This window comes from Brachyhypopomus gauderio, chromosome 19 (genome assembly GCF_052324685.1).
Source record: "Brachyhypopomus gauderio isolate BG-103 chromosome 19, BGAUD_0.2, whole genome shotgun sequence".
Lineage (NCBI taxonomy): Eukaryota > Metazoa > Chordata > Actinopteri > Gymnotiformes > Hypopomidae > Brachyhypopomus > Brachyhypopomus gauderio.
In genome coordinates, this window is record NC_135229.1 from 10,844,408 (window position 1) to 10,858,284 (window position 13,877).

The window sequence follows — 13,877 nt, forward strand, 5'->3', positions numbered from 1 at the left end:
TACAGTTTGCTCGGCTCTCCATCGCATCCAGAACAGAACATCATGTACACCTCTGTACACACCGATGGCTTATCGTGTGTGTGTGTGTGTGTGTGTGTGTGTGTGTGTGTCTACCTTAGCGTTTCTAATAAGACACCACTATAATGATGTCCAGTTCAGCCCCAACTTCCCTCGCGCTCACACGCGCCTCCTGACCTTTGACTTTCTTAAAAGCGGCCGCACGTTCCGCAGCGACAAATCTTCTCTGATTTGGTCCCTATTGGATACTCAACCAGTGAATGTTGTATGTGTGTGTATTTTCCGCTCGCTTTGCAGAAAGTGGAAACAAGTGCCCTTGATTGATGCTGATTACCGAACTCTGTGGCTCACACAGTGCTCCGCACAGCGCATAAATCATGCACAATCTAGACATCTCATTGGCTGAGAGAACGCTCTCCAAGTCGGATCTCTGACAAGCGAACAGCTTCACTTCTAACGGTTCGGTGGTGGTTGACCCAGACCCGAGACAAGCATGCTGGGGACCGGCAATTTTCGGTTAGTCCGAATCAAATCGGTTGACGAACGTCGGTGTAATTATGAAATAATCTTTATTGTATTGTCGGGCTGCAGTAACCAGGGGGGCGCTTTAAAAAGACGTTTGGGGATTTTATGTTTCCGTTTTACGTCTTTAATGACTTGTCGTTGTGGTCCAAATATCTTGCCCGCGTATGTCATCGCAAAGAAAGATGGATCCCTCGAACAGGGGGTGACCGAGATCGTTATATTTGTCCTGACCTTCGTGTCGCTTTATTAACACCCACAACTTTGTCCGTGTTTGCAGGGACATTCACAGCGGGGAAGGCGAGAGACTAGTCGGCGAGACCGTGACCGGCGCGCGCGAGAGGAAGCGTTTATCTCTGTGTATCACCCAGGTAAAGTCCTTACGTTTTTCTAACATAAAAGGACCGCCATCCCGTTTCTGTCTGGCTTCTATGTAACACGATCCTTAAGATTGTACGTTGTGAAAACGCAAAGCTGACTTTAGAACTGTAATTGAATTGTCGTCAATTGCCTTAAGACTGTTGTCATAACTATAAGAAACCGTACAGCTGTGTCGGTGGAGACAGCCATCTGTGGTCTTTACCGGTCCACGGCGGCGTCTGTATGTTAACGCATCAAGTCTGCATTTGTTATAATATCTGTTTTATTAGACTTGGGTGTCGTCAGGCGACTTTCTGTTAGATTTGATTTAAAGACAAGTAGAATACACTTGATTTCTGTCTGTCACGATCACCACGTCGATGCTGCGATTTGCCGATCGCCGTCGCTTCAGCACCATGGACAGAGAGCGCTTAAGTCCCACGTTAACACGGCGAGCCCGACGACTGAATCTCAGCGTACTGATCTTTTAATACCTACCGTCCATAAACCACCATATATGTTAGTCGTTTAATGCGCGGGACGCCTCTGTTATTTAATTGTTATTTAATTCTGTTCTAGCACTCTCTTTCTGAAGACTGTAGTTAATGGAATAGTTAATTCAGGGCTATGCTGCCACCCATTGGAAGCACCTGTATTCAGTAAAATTTAACAGCCGTTCAGCGCCGCGTTTCGACGTCGTGGTCCTTAACAAATCAGTTTTTGTGCTCTGCTAATCAGTACTTTAGGGATGTTGCGGTTCTGCGTGGATGTTCCCCGTACGTGGGCACTGTCTATATACTACGTGCGTTAAAGCAGGACAGGGCGTCCTTGGGAGTGCGTGTCCGGATTCCAACGGTTCTTACAGCGCAACTTATTAATAATTAATTTCAGTGTGATGCATTCAGCGATTTACAGGTGCAAGTGTTGCGCGCGCGCCCCAGTCTCGCGCTCTGTCACTGTTTTGCCCTGTGATTGGCTATGGGATTATTATACAGCACCCGCCGTTGGCCCTTCCTATTTTCTCGTACTGAGTCTAGTACGCTAGTTTATTATTACCCCTTGGAAGTTCATCCGCTACTGTTAAACTTTACTTTGACTAAAAACTCGCCGAACTCAAGTTAACGTTCAAGGCCTCGGGACGGGTGCGCGTGCATGGTGCCATGCAGTCTGCGAATGTTGTCATGGCTTTGATTCACGTGCATCCTTCCGTCCGTCTATCGATCCATCCGTCTCCCTCCCCATTCATCCTTCCGCTCCTCCAGTCAATAACGCAGCTAAAGTTTACAACCAGCTGAGGCTGGATTGACCCTCGCTGAGGACAGTGGTTAATAAGCGCTGGGACCGGGCGTGCACGACTATACTAACCACCAAGGTGGTGTGCATTTAATATTCTCAAGATTACAGCCTCTAACTGCGATATGTAACGATATGCAGCGTTTATGAGTTAAACACATACGCTTTGTTCAAAACTGGATCGCCGGATTTCTGTGTTTCGGTAAAAGCCCGGGTGTCACAGTGAGATGTGCATCTGGCGCGTGGCGAGCGTTTCTCCGCCGCCAGTAAAAGCACGTGGGCAACGTTCGCAAAACCCATCGAGGCCGCCTCACCGGAGACTGTTAATGGCTTCTAAAATGCCTTATAAAGGGAAAGGTCGGCGTTGCGGTGGTACGCAAAAAACCAACCATCTCATTTACGAGATAGGTGGAAAGGAAATGAGAGAGAGAGAGAGAGAGAGAGAGAGAGAGAGAGAGAGAGAGAGAGAGAGAGAGAGAGAGAGAGATAGATTGGATGGCAATCCCGGGACAAGCACGCCGCTGGTGCTGAAAGACCCGACTGGATCTTAATAGGCTGGGAGTGTCCCAAAGATCCGAAGACTGCGCTCGCGTGGTTCTGCACTTGCAAGATACTTTATTCATAAGGCTGCTGTTCTTCATAGCTCGCCGACACGAATCATGTCTCTCTTGTTAACGAGTCATACGTTACAGGCAAATCCGTTTCTTAAACAGAGGGGAGCGCGACTGAAATGACGATTTTAAGGGCGCGTGGCGAGTCATGCACCGTGCACCTAAAGCACAGACGGTGTGTGTTTGTGTGTTTGTGTGTCTGGGGGGGGGGTCCTTCCCCGTAAAGTGTGCCGAGCTAAATTAATCAGTGCCGTGTTAAATCAGATGAAAGCTCGCGCTCTGGCGCCGCGATCTGAAGTCGCGTTTAGTCCGCTCCCGTTCTCGCTCGTGCCAGCACCATGTGCCAGTCGGAGCTCGCGCGACAGCGCGCGAACGGCCCCGAGGTTCCATTTTGCCTGCTGATGACGTCATTTCTACTCCAGGTCGCTCCCTCTCCTCACTGTTTCGACCCCCCCCCCCCCCACACACACACCCCATCACGTCTGCTGTCAGCTGTATGTAAAAACAGTAAATGGAACAGTAGCAGCTCCCTCCGTGCGGCCTTTCTAGTTCACTCAGACAGACGTAAGAAGGGCGATGTCCTGACTTAACCTTAAAACACAAACACACCCCGTAGCTTTATACATACAGAACGGAGCTCCGACACTCTTTACCGACACCTCGCGCCCGCAGGGACGGCGGGTCCGCTCCGCCTCCGACGTCATTTGGGCCGCTCGTCCGAGTCCCTCGGCGATGAGGGGCGTGAGACGGCCCAGACGTGCGGCAGGTGCGTGTCCCACGGCTGCGGCTGAACTGATGGCTTCATCACTCAGACGTTTGGGCATTAGCCCATTAAACATGTGCTCAGCATGATTTATGGGAATTCATATCAATTTCACCCCATTGGCTGTTAGAAATGACACACTTACAAGTTTATATATATATATATATATATATATGTGTGTGTGTGTGTGTGTGTGTGTGTGTGTGTGTGTGTGTGTGTGTGTGTGTGTATATGTGTGTGTGTGTGTGTGTGTGTATGTGGGTGTGTGTGTGTGTGTGTGTGTGTGTGTGTGTGTATATGTGTGTGTGTGTGTGTGTGTATATGTGTGTGTGTGTGTGTGTGTGTGTGTGTGTGTGTGTGTGTGTGTGTGTATGTGTGTGTGTGTGTGTGTGTGTGTGTGACTTTTTGTTCCATGCTGGGTCTCCGTTAATGGTTTAAATGGTTTTACTCCAGTGCTCCAGTGTTGGCGCTGTAGTCTGTGCGCTGGTGTCAGCCGGTGTAACCACCGTTTGGCGTGACCGTGTTTCTCCCGGTTCCGTCCGACGGGCGCAGGACCGGCACGGCAGTGCTGAACAAACATCCCTCCAGCACGGCTCTTCCTTGTAAATTGATTTCCAATTTTCCAATTAACGGCGGCAGTGCAAAGACGGCACTGACTGCAGGCCAGGGCGCGTTGTAGCTCAGTGCTTCAGCGGATCCGTCAACAGTCCGTAGAGCTGATCTAGGACCAGTCCACGGCTGGGTGGCCCGAACGCTGCCGCCCATAGCTACGCAGAAGAAGATAGAGCTGTATGTGAGTGTTGGAGGGAGGGTGTACAGGGAGGTGGAGCAGCCCTCACTCCTCCTGCACCACCCTCACCCCCACCCGCCCGCCTGTGATGGAGTGTTTTATGATGGTGGCCAACATCACAGCGTTTTTTTTTTATTTTTCAACTTGAAACGTTATCGATTGCGACGTATTTCGAGCACGTGCGTCTCCGGTGTTGCATTTGGTCCACACGCTGGTGTTCTTTCATGAAGAGTGCAGGCGTTAGCTCCACACCACGGCCGATAATTGCACTATTGTTTGGGGAGCTGCTGGTGACCTTTGACCAAGGGCACGAGGGTGTAGGGAGAAGACACTGCTGCTTCCTGAGTGGCCTTTTCTCAAAAGAGTATCAGAACAGTGGCGGCATTTTCTAAATCTTTTGTAGAAGCGCAGCCCTTCATGGACCTGGCTTGGAACTCACTCACTCACATTTAGCGCTGTAAGAACTGAAATAGGTTTGGCGCTATTGATGCTGCTTTGATAAGCAGTCTTAGTTAAACATGCTTCATGTTGGTGTGATGTTTTTCTATGGGCAGTGCATTCCCACAGCAGCCTCCCTGGTCTGTAGAAGGATGGAGAAAGATGGAGAAGGATGTGGATGTCGTCGTTGCTCTCAGTCTCAGTGAAGAGGCTGCATGCACCACCTTCCTGAGAATGAGGCCTTGAGTGAATAATTATTTTTAATAATTCATCAGTTGGAGGTTTGGGGTGTTTGTGGGTGTGTGGGTGTGTGTGTGTTGTGTTTGTAGGGGTGTGTGTGTTGTGTTATTATAATGCTCTTTCCTCCTCCTCTGTGTTAACGCCATCTATTCTAATGGTGTTTAACACCCTTGCTGTGACCCAAGTCTGCTTTGCTCCTTTGTGAAACTCCCTTACTTATTAAACACTTTATTTGAAAAGAGGTAGATTTATTATTCCTATTACTGGCCCCGACGGCCCCATCTGTGAAACTCACATAAACACACCCCCTAAAGTTATTAATCAGACCTAAACCCCTCTCTCCCTCTCCCTCTCTCTCTCCCTCCCCTTCTGTCTCTCTAACTCTCTTTCTTTATGTGACTCTATATTTCTCACCCTCCCCCTCTCTCTCTCTCTCTCTCTCTCTCTCTCTCTCTTTCTCTCTGTCTCTCACCCCTCCTTTTCCCCTCTCTCTTTCCCTATTTGTTTTTACATCTGTTATGGTCTCTGCTCTCGGGGACAGGGGGTGTTGGCGTTTGATCAGTGTCAGCATGTTTAGGCAGAGAGAGTACTCCACAGAGACCGGGAGGAAGATCCATCTTAAAATAGTCCAACTGCAGCTGGCTTGTGGTTCTGGCGCTGACGGACATGCTTGCGGGGCAGGAGAAACGCGAGTGTCTTCTCAGGACCCTGCCTCTAGAGAACGCTAGAGAGAAAAACCCTATAGCTGGATTTGTGGCACTGGCTTGGGTTACCTAGTGGTTTCCCTTCACGGCAGGCGTGGGGAGTCAGTGCACCCCGGTGATGAAGAGCAGTGCTTCAGCAAGACAGGCCCGGTCGGGCCCTGAGCCCCGGTGCCGTGGTTCTGCAGGCCCAGTGTGACTCTGCAGCACGACGTCCGGGCCAAACTCTAAATCAAACGCCTCCTATCAGCCCCAACACGTCATCTAGCCACGGCCAATCTGGTCACACATCATCCATTTCTACGGCAGGATTACCCCATCACGACTATCATTCTCCCGAGCTCGTTATGCCGTGGGGGAGTCGGGGTGCGCTGGAGCTGTCCGAGCAGAGATAGACACGTCTACAAATCACAGGTATCTGCCGGCGGCAGTCCACCGCATCCACTGGGGAGAGCCCGGGTCGTCCGTGACAACGGCACATTGATTGATGACGTTCTTTCTTCCCCGTTGGCATCTCCCAGGAGATGAATAGGTGCCTGACACTGGTGGTGCGACTTTACAGGTACAGGAGGTAACCTGGAAGTGTTTAGGGGTGGAGGAGGTAACCTGGAAGTGTTTAGGGGTGGAGGAGGTAACCAGGAAGTGTTTAGGGGTGGAGGAGGTAACCTGGAAGTGTTTAGGGGTAGAGGAGGTAACCTGGAAGTGTTTAGGGGTGGAGGAGGTAACCTGGAAGTGTTTAGGGGTAGAGGAGGTAACCTGGAAGTGTTTAGGGGTGGAGGAGGTAACCTGGAAGTGTTTAGGGGTAGAGGAGGTAACCTGGAAGTGTTTAGGGGTGGAGGAGGTAACCTGGAAGTGTTTAGGGGTGGAGGAGGTAACCTGGAAGTGTTTAGGGGTGGAGGAGGTAACCTGGAAGTGTTTAGGGGTGGAGGAGGTAACCTGGAAGTGTTTAGGGGTGAAGGAGGTAACCTGGAAGTGTTTAGGGGTGGAGGAGGTAACCTGGAAGTGTTTAAGTGTAGAGGAGGTAACCTGGAAGTGTTTAAGGGTAGAGGAGATTACACTGGAGTGCAAAGGGGTGCAGAAGGTAACTTGGGAGTGTCCCAAGTGTTTAAGGGTAGAGAAGGTAACTTGGGAGTGTCCCAAGTGTTTAGGGGTGGAGGAGGTAACCTGGGAGTGTTTAGGGGTGGAGGAGGTAACCTGGAAGTGTTTAGGGGTGGAGGAGGTAACCTGGAAGTGTTTAGGGGTGGAGGAGGTAACCTGGAAGTGTTTAGGGGTGAAGGAGGTAACCTGGAAGTGTTTAGGGGTGGAGGAGGTAACCTGGAAGTGTTTAGGGGTAGAGGAGGTAACCTGGAAGTGTTTAAGGGTAGAGGAGGTAACCTGGAAGTGTTTAAGGGTAGATGAGATTACACTGGAGTGCAAAGGGGTGCAGAAGGTAACTTGGGAGTGTCCCAAGTGTTTAAGGGTAGAGAAGGTAACTTGGGAGTGTCCCAAGTGTTTAGGGGTGGAGGAGGTAACCTGGGAGTGTTTAGGGGTGGAGGAGATTACACTGGAGTGCAAAAGGTTGCAGAAGGTAACTTGGCAGTGTTTAGGGGTAGAGAAGGTAACTTGGGAGTGTCCCAATTGTTTAAGGGTGGAGAAGGTAACTTGGGAGTGTTTAGGGGTAGAGAAGGTAACTTGGGAGTGTTCCAAGTGTTTAAGGGTAGAGAAGGTTACTTGGTAGTGCCCCACGTGTTTAAGGGTAGAGAAGGTAACTTGGGAGTGTTTAAGGGTGGAGAAGGTAACTTGGGAGTGTTTAGGGGTAGAGAAGGTAACTTGGGAGTGTTCCAAGTGTTTAAGGGTAGAGAAGGTTACTTGGTAGTGCCCCACGTGTTTAAGGGTAGAGAAGGTAACTTGGGAGTGTTTAAGGGTAGAGAAGGTTACTTGGTAGTGCCCCAAGTGTTTAAGGGTAGAGAAGGTAACTTGCCTGTTTGTTTTTGCACGAGATGAAAACCTCCAGCAGCTCAGAGTGGGTGGAGCATGTACGTGTGAGGGTGGAGCCTCCACTGCTTCTGACCACTGCTCTGATTGGCTCTCTGTTCCAGGAGGAGGGTCGGAGGTACCATCACCTGTGCAGCCGCAGCACCGCAGGACTGGGGACCGGACAGATGGACAGGTGAGGCGTTCACACCCAGCTGATAACTGGACTAGGGGTCGATGACCTTTGATATCTTAGCAGGCCTTCGAGCACCGACACGCGGGCACGAAAACCATCCGCTTTGGGTTTAGATTGTGCTGTCGCAGCTTTTCCCTGCGAAGGTAATTTCAACTTCACAGCGAACTGCACCCTTACCCTCTCCTGTCTGTTGTCATAGAAACCGCCATCAGCTGGCTGAGGGGGAAGATAACAGTGCCCATCACCGGGAGCAACAGCTGGTGTGGGAGCGCAAGGCAGTCGTGTGAGTGTAATACCTGTCATCACCTAAGGGGGGCAGTGTGCAGCATGACCACATGTATTTTGAACATTTTATATATGTAGTTTATTTATTTATAGGCACTTATAGGTGGATTTTGAATTGTATGCAATATATAGGAAGCCAGTGGAGTTGCTATAGGATTGAGTTGTGTGTTCGGTGGATGGAGTTTTAGTAATAATGCAAGCAGCGGCGTTCTGAACCAGCGTATGTGATTTATGTTGCGTAAATGGAAATAAGCAGATCTTGTGATATTGTTAATATGTGCGTGAAATGAAAGATCATTATCAGTGATGTCCAGTAGGAGAAACTTTCACCATGACATTGCTTTTTGGGCTTAACATGGGACAAATTTGGGTGTTACAGTAATTTAATTACATTTCTTTTAATGAAGTAATTTAATGTATTGCAGTTTAAATATTTGTAATCACCCTAAAGTTACTGATTACAAAATACTGATACAAATAAGAAATTCCTTTATTGCTCATGTTTCTTAGTGAAGAAAATGGTGCCAACACGATCCGTGTGTGTCCAGGCCCTACGTGGCTCTGCTGGGGAATATAAGTACAGAGGAAACACAGATGCCTTTTAGCGCAGGGCATAATCAGTGTGCACACTAAAACATTGCAACGGTTCACGGCACTAAAGCCCCCAGCAAGCACCTCGGCAAAGTGTTTTCACCAAGTGCGGTTAGCTCAAGGAGTGGCGAGACCTTTGTAGTGGAGTACACGGCAGGAACTGCAGCTACACAAGAGACCAACATTTTGAAAAACATTGAACAAGGAACCTGCATCCGTTAAACACGTGCCTCCATTAACCTGGCGATCACGTGGTCAACAGAGTCTGAAAAAAATAGTGAGGCCTTCTGTTCTCTTCAGGAGGGAAAATGTTGGCGGCCAGTACAACAAGTGCTGTGTTGTAAAAATGTTTGTGGATCAGTACATACATAATAACAGCTAGATATTACAAGTTCATCCACATAAAACCTTTTCATTCCTCAACCCAATAAAAGCAACGTGGTTAGGCAGGTTATGAAGTTACCAACTTCCTGCAGTTCTGTGTTTCTCCTCTAGGGCGTCGAGGTATGACTTTGTGTGAGTTTGAGTTATGGCTTTGAGATCATAATAATGCGTGTAAAATAATTGGCAAGGTAACCCCCACTGCATGATTTGTAATTTCTCTTTTTTGACATTGGACATACCCAGTAAAAACACAGAATTGGTGTCATATTTTAATGAGATATTCGGTCTGTAATTTGAAATCTGATAGAGCTACTGTGTATTACAGAGTTGTATTACATGAAGAGCTATATTAGATTTTTTTATTGAACCTCTTAACACATCTCCACTGTTGTTTTTCTTACTTGTAGTTCCTCGTTTTGACTTCCTCCACCCTCACCCCCACCCTCACCTCCACCCGTCTAACTCCACTCCTGTGATGTCATTATTCCTGTAATCTCTTAGACTAATTTGCTCGAGCACATTTCGCCTGTTCTCACCCCTATCGATCCCACACAGGCGCTAATGTCATTTCACCCCTGATTGGCTTTCAGCCTGTCAGTAACTGGACCAGGGTTCACAGGCAGGTGACTGGTACCCAACAGCCCAGTGCACGGCCACCTTAGGGGGTTCAAAGCCAGTCCTTCATGCTGTCTGTAGAGGGGGGCGGCCACATGGCCCAGTGCTGCCCCCTGGTGGAGACAAGACGAACCAGCCGGCGCTCCATTGCCTGTAATTGGATTTGCTCAGCAGCCACTATGACGGCCATTTGCTGCAGTCGATATGAATCAGTTTCTGAAGGGTTGTTAAGGTCACTGGGATCAGGGTGGGAGGCAGTGGAAGAGTTGGCTGGATTTTTTCTTATTTTCACAGAATGGTATAAAGGCACATACACTATGATTTTTGTTATAGAGAAGGATAAACAGATTTAGTTACAAGATTGTACAGACATAAAGGTTACAGCACAACATCGTCGAGCTATGAGAGCTGATTGGCTTTGCCTACTGGGCAGCAATGAAGAAATAGATGGTTGAAAGCTGCTTTTTTCATTTCCCAGAATTCAGAGGGCCTGGCGTACTGCTCTGGACCGCAAGTCAAGCTGGCAGGAGGGACCTAAAGTCCACACGCATCATCACCGTGGGACGGTTCCACTGGAAGACGTCTTCGCCGCAAACCTTACTACTGAAGAGCTGGGTCAAAACCTCATGCTGGTAGGGCTCAAGTGTGTGTGTGTGTGTGTGTGTGTGTGTGTGTGTGTGTAGGGGCTACTTGACTTGGAGACTCAGGGTTAAGATGTGTTGGCATCAAGCCCAGATGTACAATTAGTGCTTAATTAGATGAAGTTGCTAAGTTGGTTGATTGATTAATGAAGTCTGAGAAGAGCTGGTGTCCTTGTTTCATATGGCCCCTGAACTAATGGCAAATAAAACACTGATCACAAGCACCCAAGTACAACCCACACCACACACACACACACACACACACACACACACACACACACACACACATATACATACCGATCCCGTGGGAAGAAAACCACGTGACCCTGCTTTCATATCCATCAGTATGTCAGTAGGCGTGCTTCCTGGTCATCTTTGCCTCCTCGTTTCACCTGAGCTACACAGGATGCTCCCGCTGTTGGTAGTCTTGCTCAGTCCTCATTGGGCGGCGTCAGGGGGGCGTGGCTCCTCTCCGAAGGTGTCAAGGGTCCTTGGGTATTCTCTAAAGATGTCAAGAAGGCATTGTTCCTTCTACTGTACATTTATATTTTATGCATTTGACAGACACACTTATTCAGAGCGACATACAATTTCAATCATGTTACAGAGGAAGGTTTAGTAGTGTTCCTGTAGTAGTCCTGTCCAAAGACTCTTTTTGGTACAGCAGAGAGCACTTGATGGGGGTTGGAGCCAGTCCCTCAAGGGCGAGGCAGTGGTACCCACTACACTACACCATCTCTCCAAGGGTGCCAGGGGGTGTGGTTCCTCTCTGAAGGTGGAGAATCACAGTGAATATGCTATTAGTATTCTCAGTATGTTTCATGTACTTTTTGATGGAATAAAGTATATCAATGCTGCATTACACAAAATATGAAACGCTCTCTCACACACAAATGAATTTTACATAAATTACCCCGTTCTCATAGCACATATGTGCATGTGTACGCAGTGACATCATGTAAATGATGTAATGTGAATGTAAATGATATAATGTAAATGTAAATGATATGCAGTTATAGAATTCTCATTTCCCACAACTGCAGACCCATTGCAACATATGTTCATACAATCCCATCTTATGCAACATGTCTTGGTATGCTGAAGCATTCAGAGTTCCTTTCACTGGAACTAAGGGGCCAATCCCAGCTCCTGAAAAACAACCCCACACCATAATCCCCCCTCCACCAAACTTTACACTTGGCACAATGTAGCCAGACACTACTATTCTCCTAGCAACTATCTCCACTGCTTTAGAGTCCAGTGTTGGCGTGCTTTACACCACTACATCCGACGCTTTGCATTGCACTTGGTGATGTATGGCTTGGATGCAGCTGCTCGACCAGGAAAACCCATTCCATGAAGCTCTCTGCGCACTGTTCTTGAGCTGATCTGAAGGCCACATGAAGTTTGGATGTCTGTAGCGATTGACTCTGCAGAAAGTTGGCGACCTCTTTGCTTCAGCATCTTCTGACCTGCTCCGTTAGTTTACGTGTCCTACCACTTCATGGATGAGTTACTGTCATTCCCAAACACTTCCATTTTCTTATAATGCAGCTGACAGTTGACTGTGGAATATTTAGGAGAACCTATCACAGTTCCACGCTGGAATTCACAGAGATCCTGAGAGCGACCCATTACAAACACATCACCGTATGCGTAGGTACTTAATTTTATACACCTGTGGCCATGGAAGTTATTGGAACACCTGATTCTGATCATTTGGATGGATATATATATATATATGTATATATATAACACATGGGCCCTTTGTGAGGATTTGGCCTTTGATCTGTTTAATGCCATGTGCTCTCTGTGAGCTGCTCAACTCTCCAAATGCATAATTCACGTTCCCATGGCGATCCAGTGGGGGGGGGGGGGGGGGGGGGGCAGATGAGCGAGCGTGTCTGCTGGACTCCGGAGGGGAGCTGCTTCCTCCATCACGGCCCCTGACAGCACGCTAGCTCAGGGATGGCCAAACCCACCATACATCACAGTAAATGAAGGCTAATGGGCACAAACCTACACGATGGGCTGTGCTAGAACTCCATGCTAACTGGTGCTCCTCTTCATTTGCTAGTAACCTCATTAGCATATGCCGACCCCTGCGGCGTTTCTACGGTTTATTTTCTTTCTTTGCTATTTTCTAGTTTGTGTACGTTTGAGGCCCTGTATGATTTCGAAAAGTCACACGCTGTCCATCACATCTTATCGAGCACACGGTTCTGATCCGAGCGCCTCATTGACATTTAGAACTGGGAGGTCATAGATGAGCAGCTCACACAGCCGTCCATCCCTAAGAGGCGTTGACCAAACTCCTCCGTGCCCAGAGGTCCTCATGCATATGTATGAACTGTGAGACCACAGCGTGCATGTGTTGAATATTCATGGATTCTGCCGTGCGGTGCTGCACTGGGATGGAGTGTAGAGGGAAGAAGTAGCATCATATAACACCCCCATACAGGTGACATATAACACGCCCATACAGGTGACATATAACACCCCCATACAGGTGATATATAACACCCCCATACAGGTGACATATAACACCCCCATACAGGTGACATATAACACCCCCATACAGGTGATATATAACACCCCCATACAGGAGACATATAACACCCTCCATACAGGAGACATATAACACCCCCCATACAGGTGACATATAACACCCCCATACAGGTGACATATAACACCCCCATACAGGTGATATATAACACCCCCATACAGGTGACATATAACACCCCCATACAGGAGACATATAACACCCTCCATACAGGTGACATATAACACCCACCATACAGGAGACATATAACACCCCCATACAGGAGACATATAACACCCTCCATACAGGTGATATATAACACCCCCATACAGGTGACATATAACACCCACCATACAGGTGACATATAACACCCCCATACAGGAGACATATAACACCCCCATACAGGTGATATATAACACCCCCATACAGGTGACATATAACACCCCCATACAGGAGACATATAACACCCTCCATACAGGTGACATATAACACCCACCATACAGGAGACATATAACACCCCCATACAGGAGACAAATAACACCCCCCATACAGGTGACATATAACACCCTCCATACAGGAGACATATAACACCCCCCATACAGGTGATATATAACACCCCCATACAGGAGACATATAACACCCTCCATACAGGTGACATATAACACCCCCATACAGGTGACATATAACACCCTCCATACAGGAGACATATCACACCCCCATACAGGAGACATATAACACCCTCCATACAGGTGACATATAACACCCACCATACAGGAGACATATAACACCCACCATACAGGAGACATATGACACCCTCCATACAGGAGACATATAACACCCCCATACAGGTGATATATAACACCCCCATACAGGTGATATATAACACCCCCATACAGGTGACATATAACACCCCCCATACAGGTGATATATAACA

General features: G+C 48.1%; 1 protein-coding gene across 1 annotated transcript; it reads left to right on the forward strand.

The window, feature by feature from the left end:
• The first annotated feature begins 215 nt into the window (after nucleotides 1-215).
• LOC143483370 (uncharacterized) lies at nucleotides 216-10,907 on the forward strand. Its single transcript, XM_076982207.1, has 6 exons — nucleotides 216-534; nucleotides 821-911; nucleotides 7,815-7,885; nucleotides 8,085-8,168; nucleotides 10,239-10,403; nucleotides 10,880-10,907. Exons 1-6 carry the CDS (start codon nucleotides 512-514, stop codon nucleotides 10,905-10,907), a joined length of 462 nt encoding a protein of 153 aa, XP_076838322.1. The 5' UTR covers nucleotides 216-511.
• Nucleotides 10,908-13,877: the final 2,970 nt, after the last annotated feature.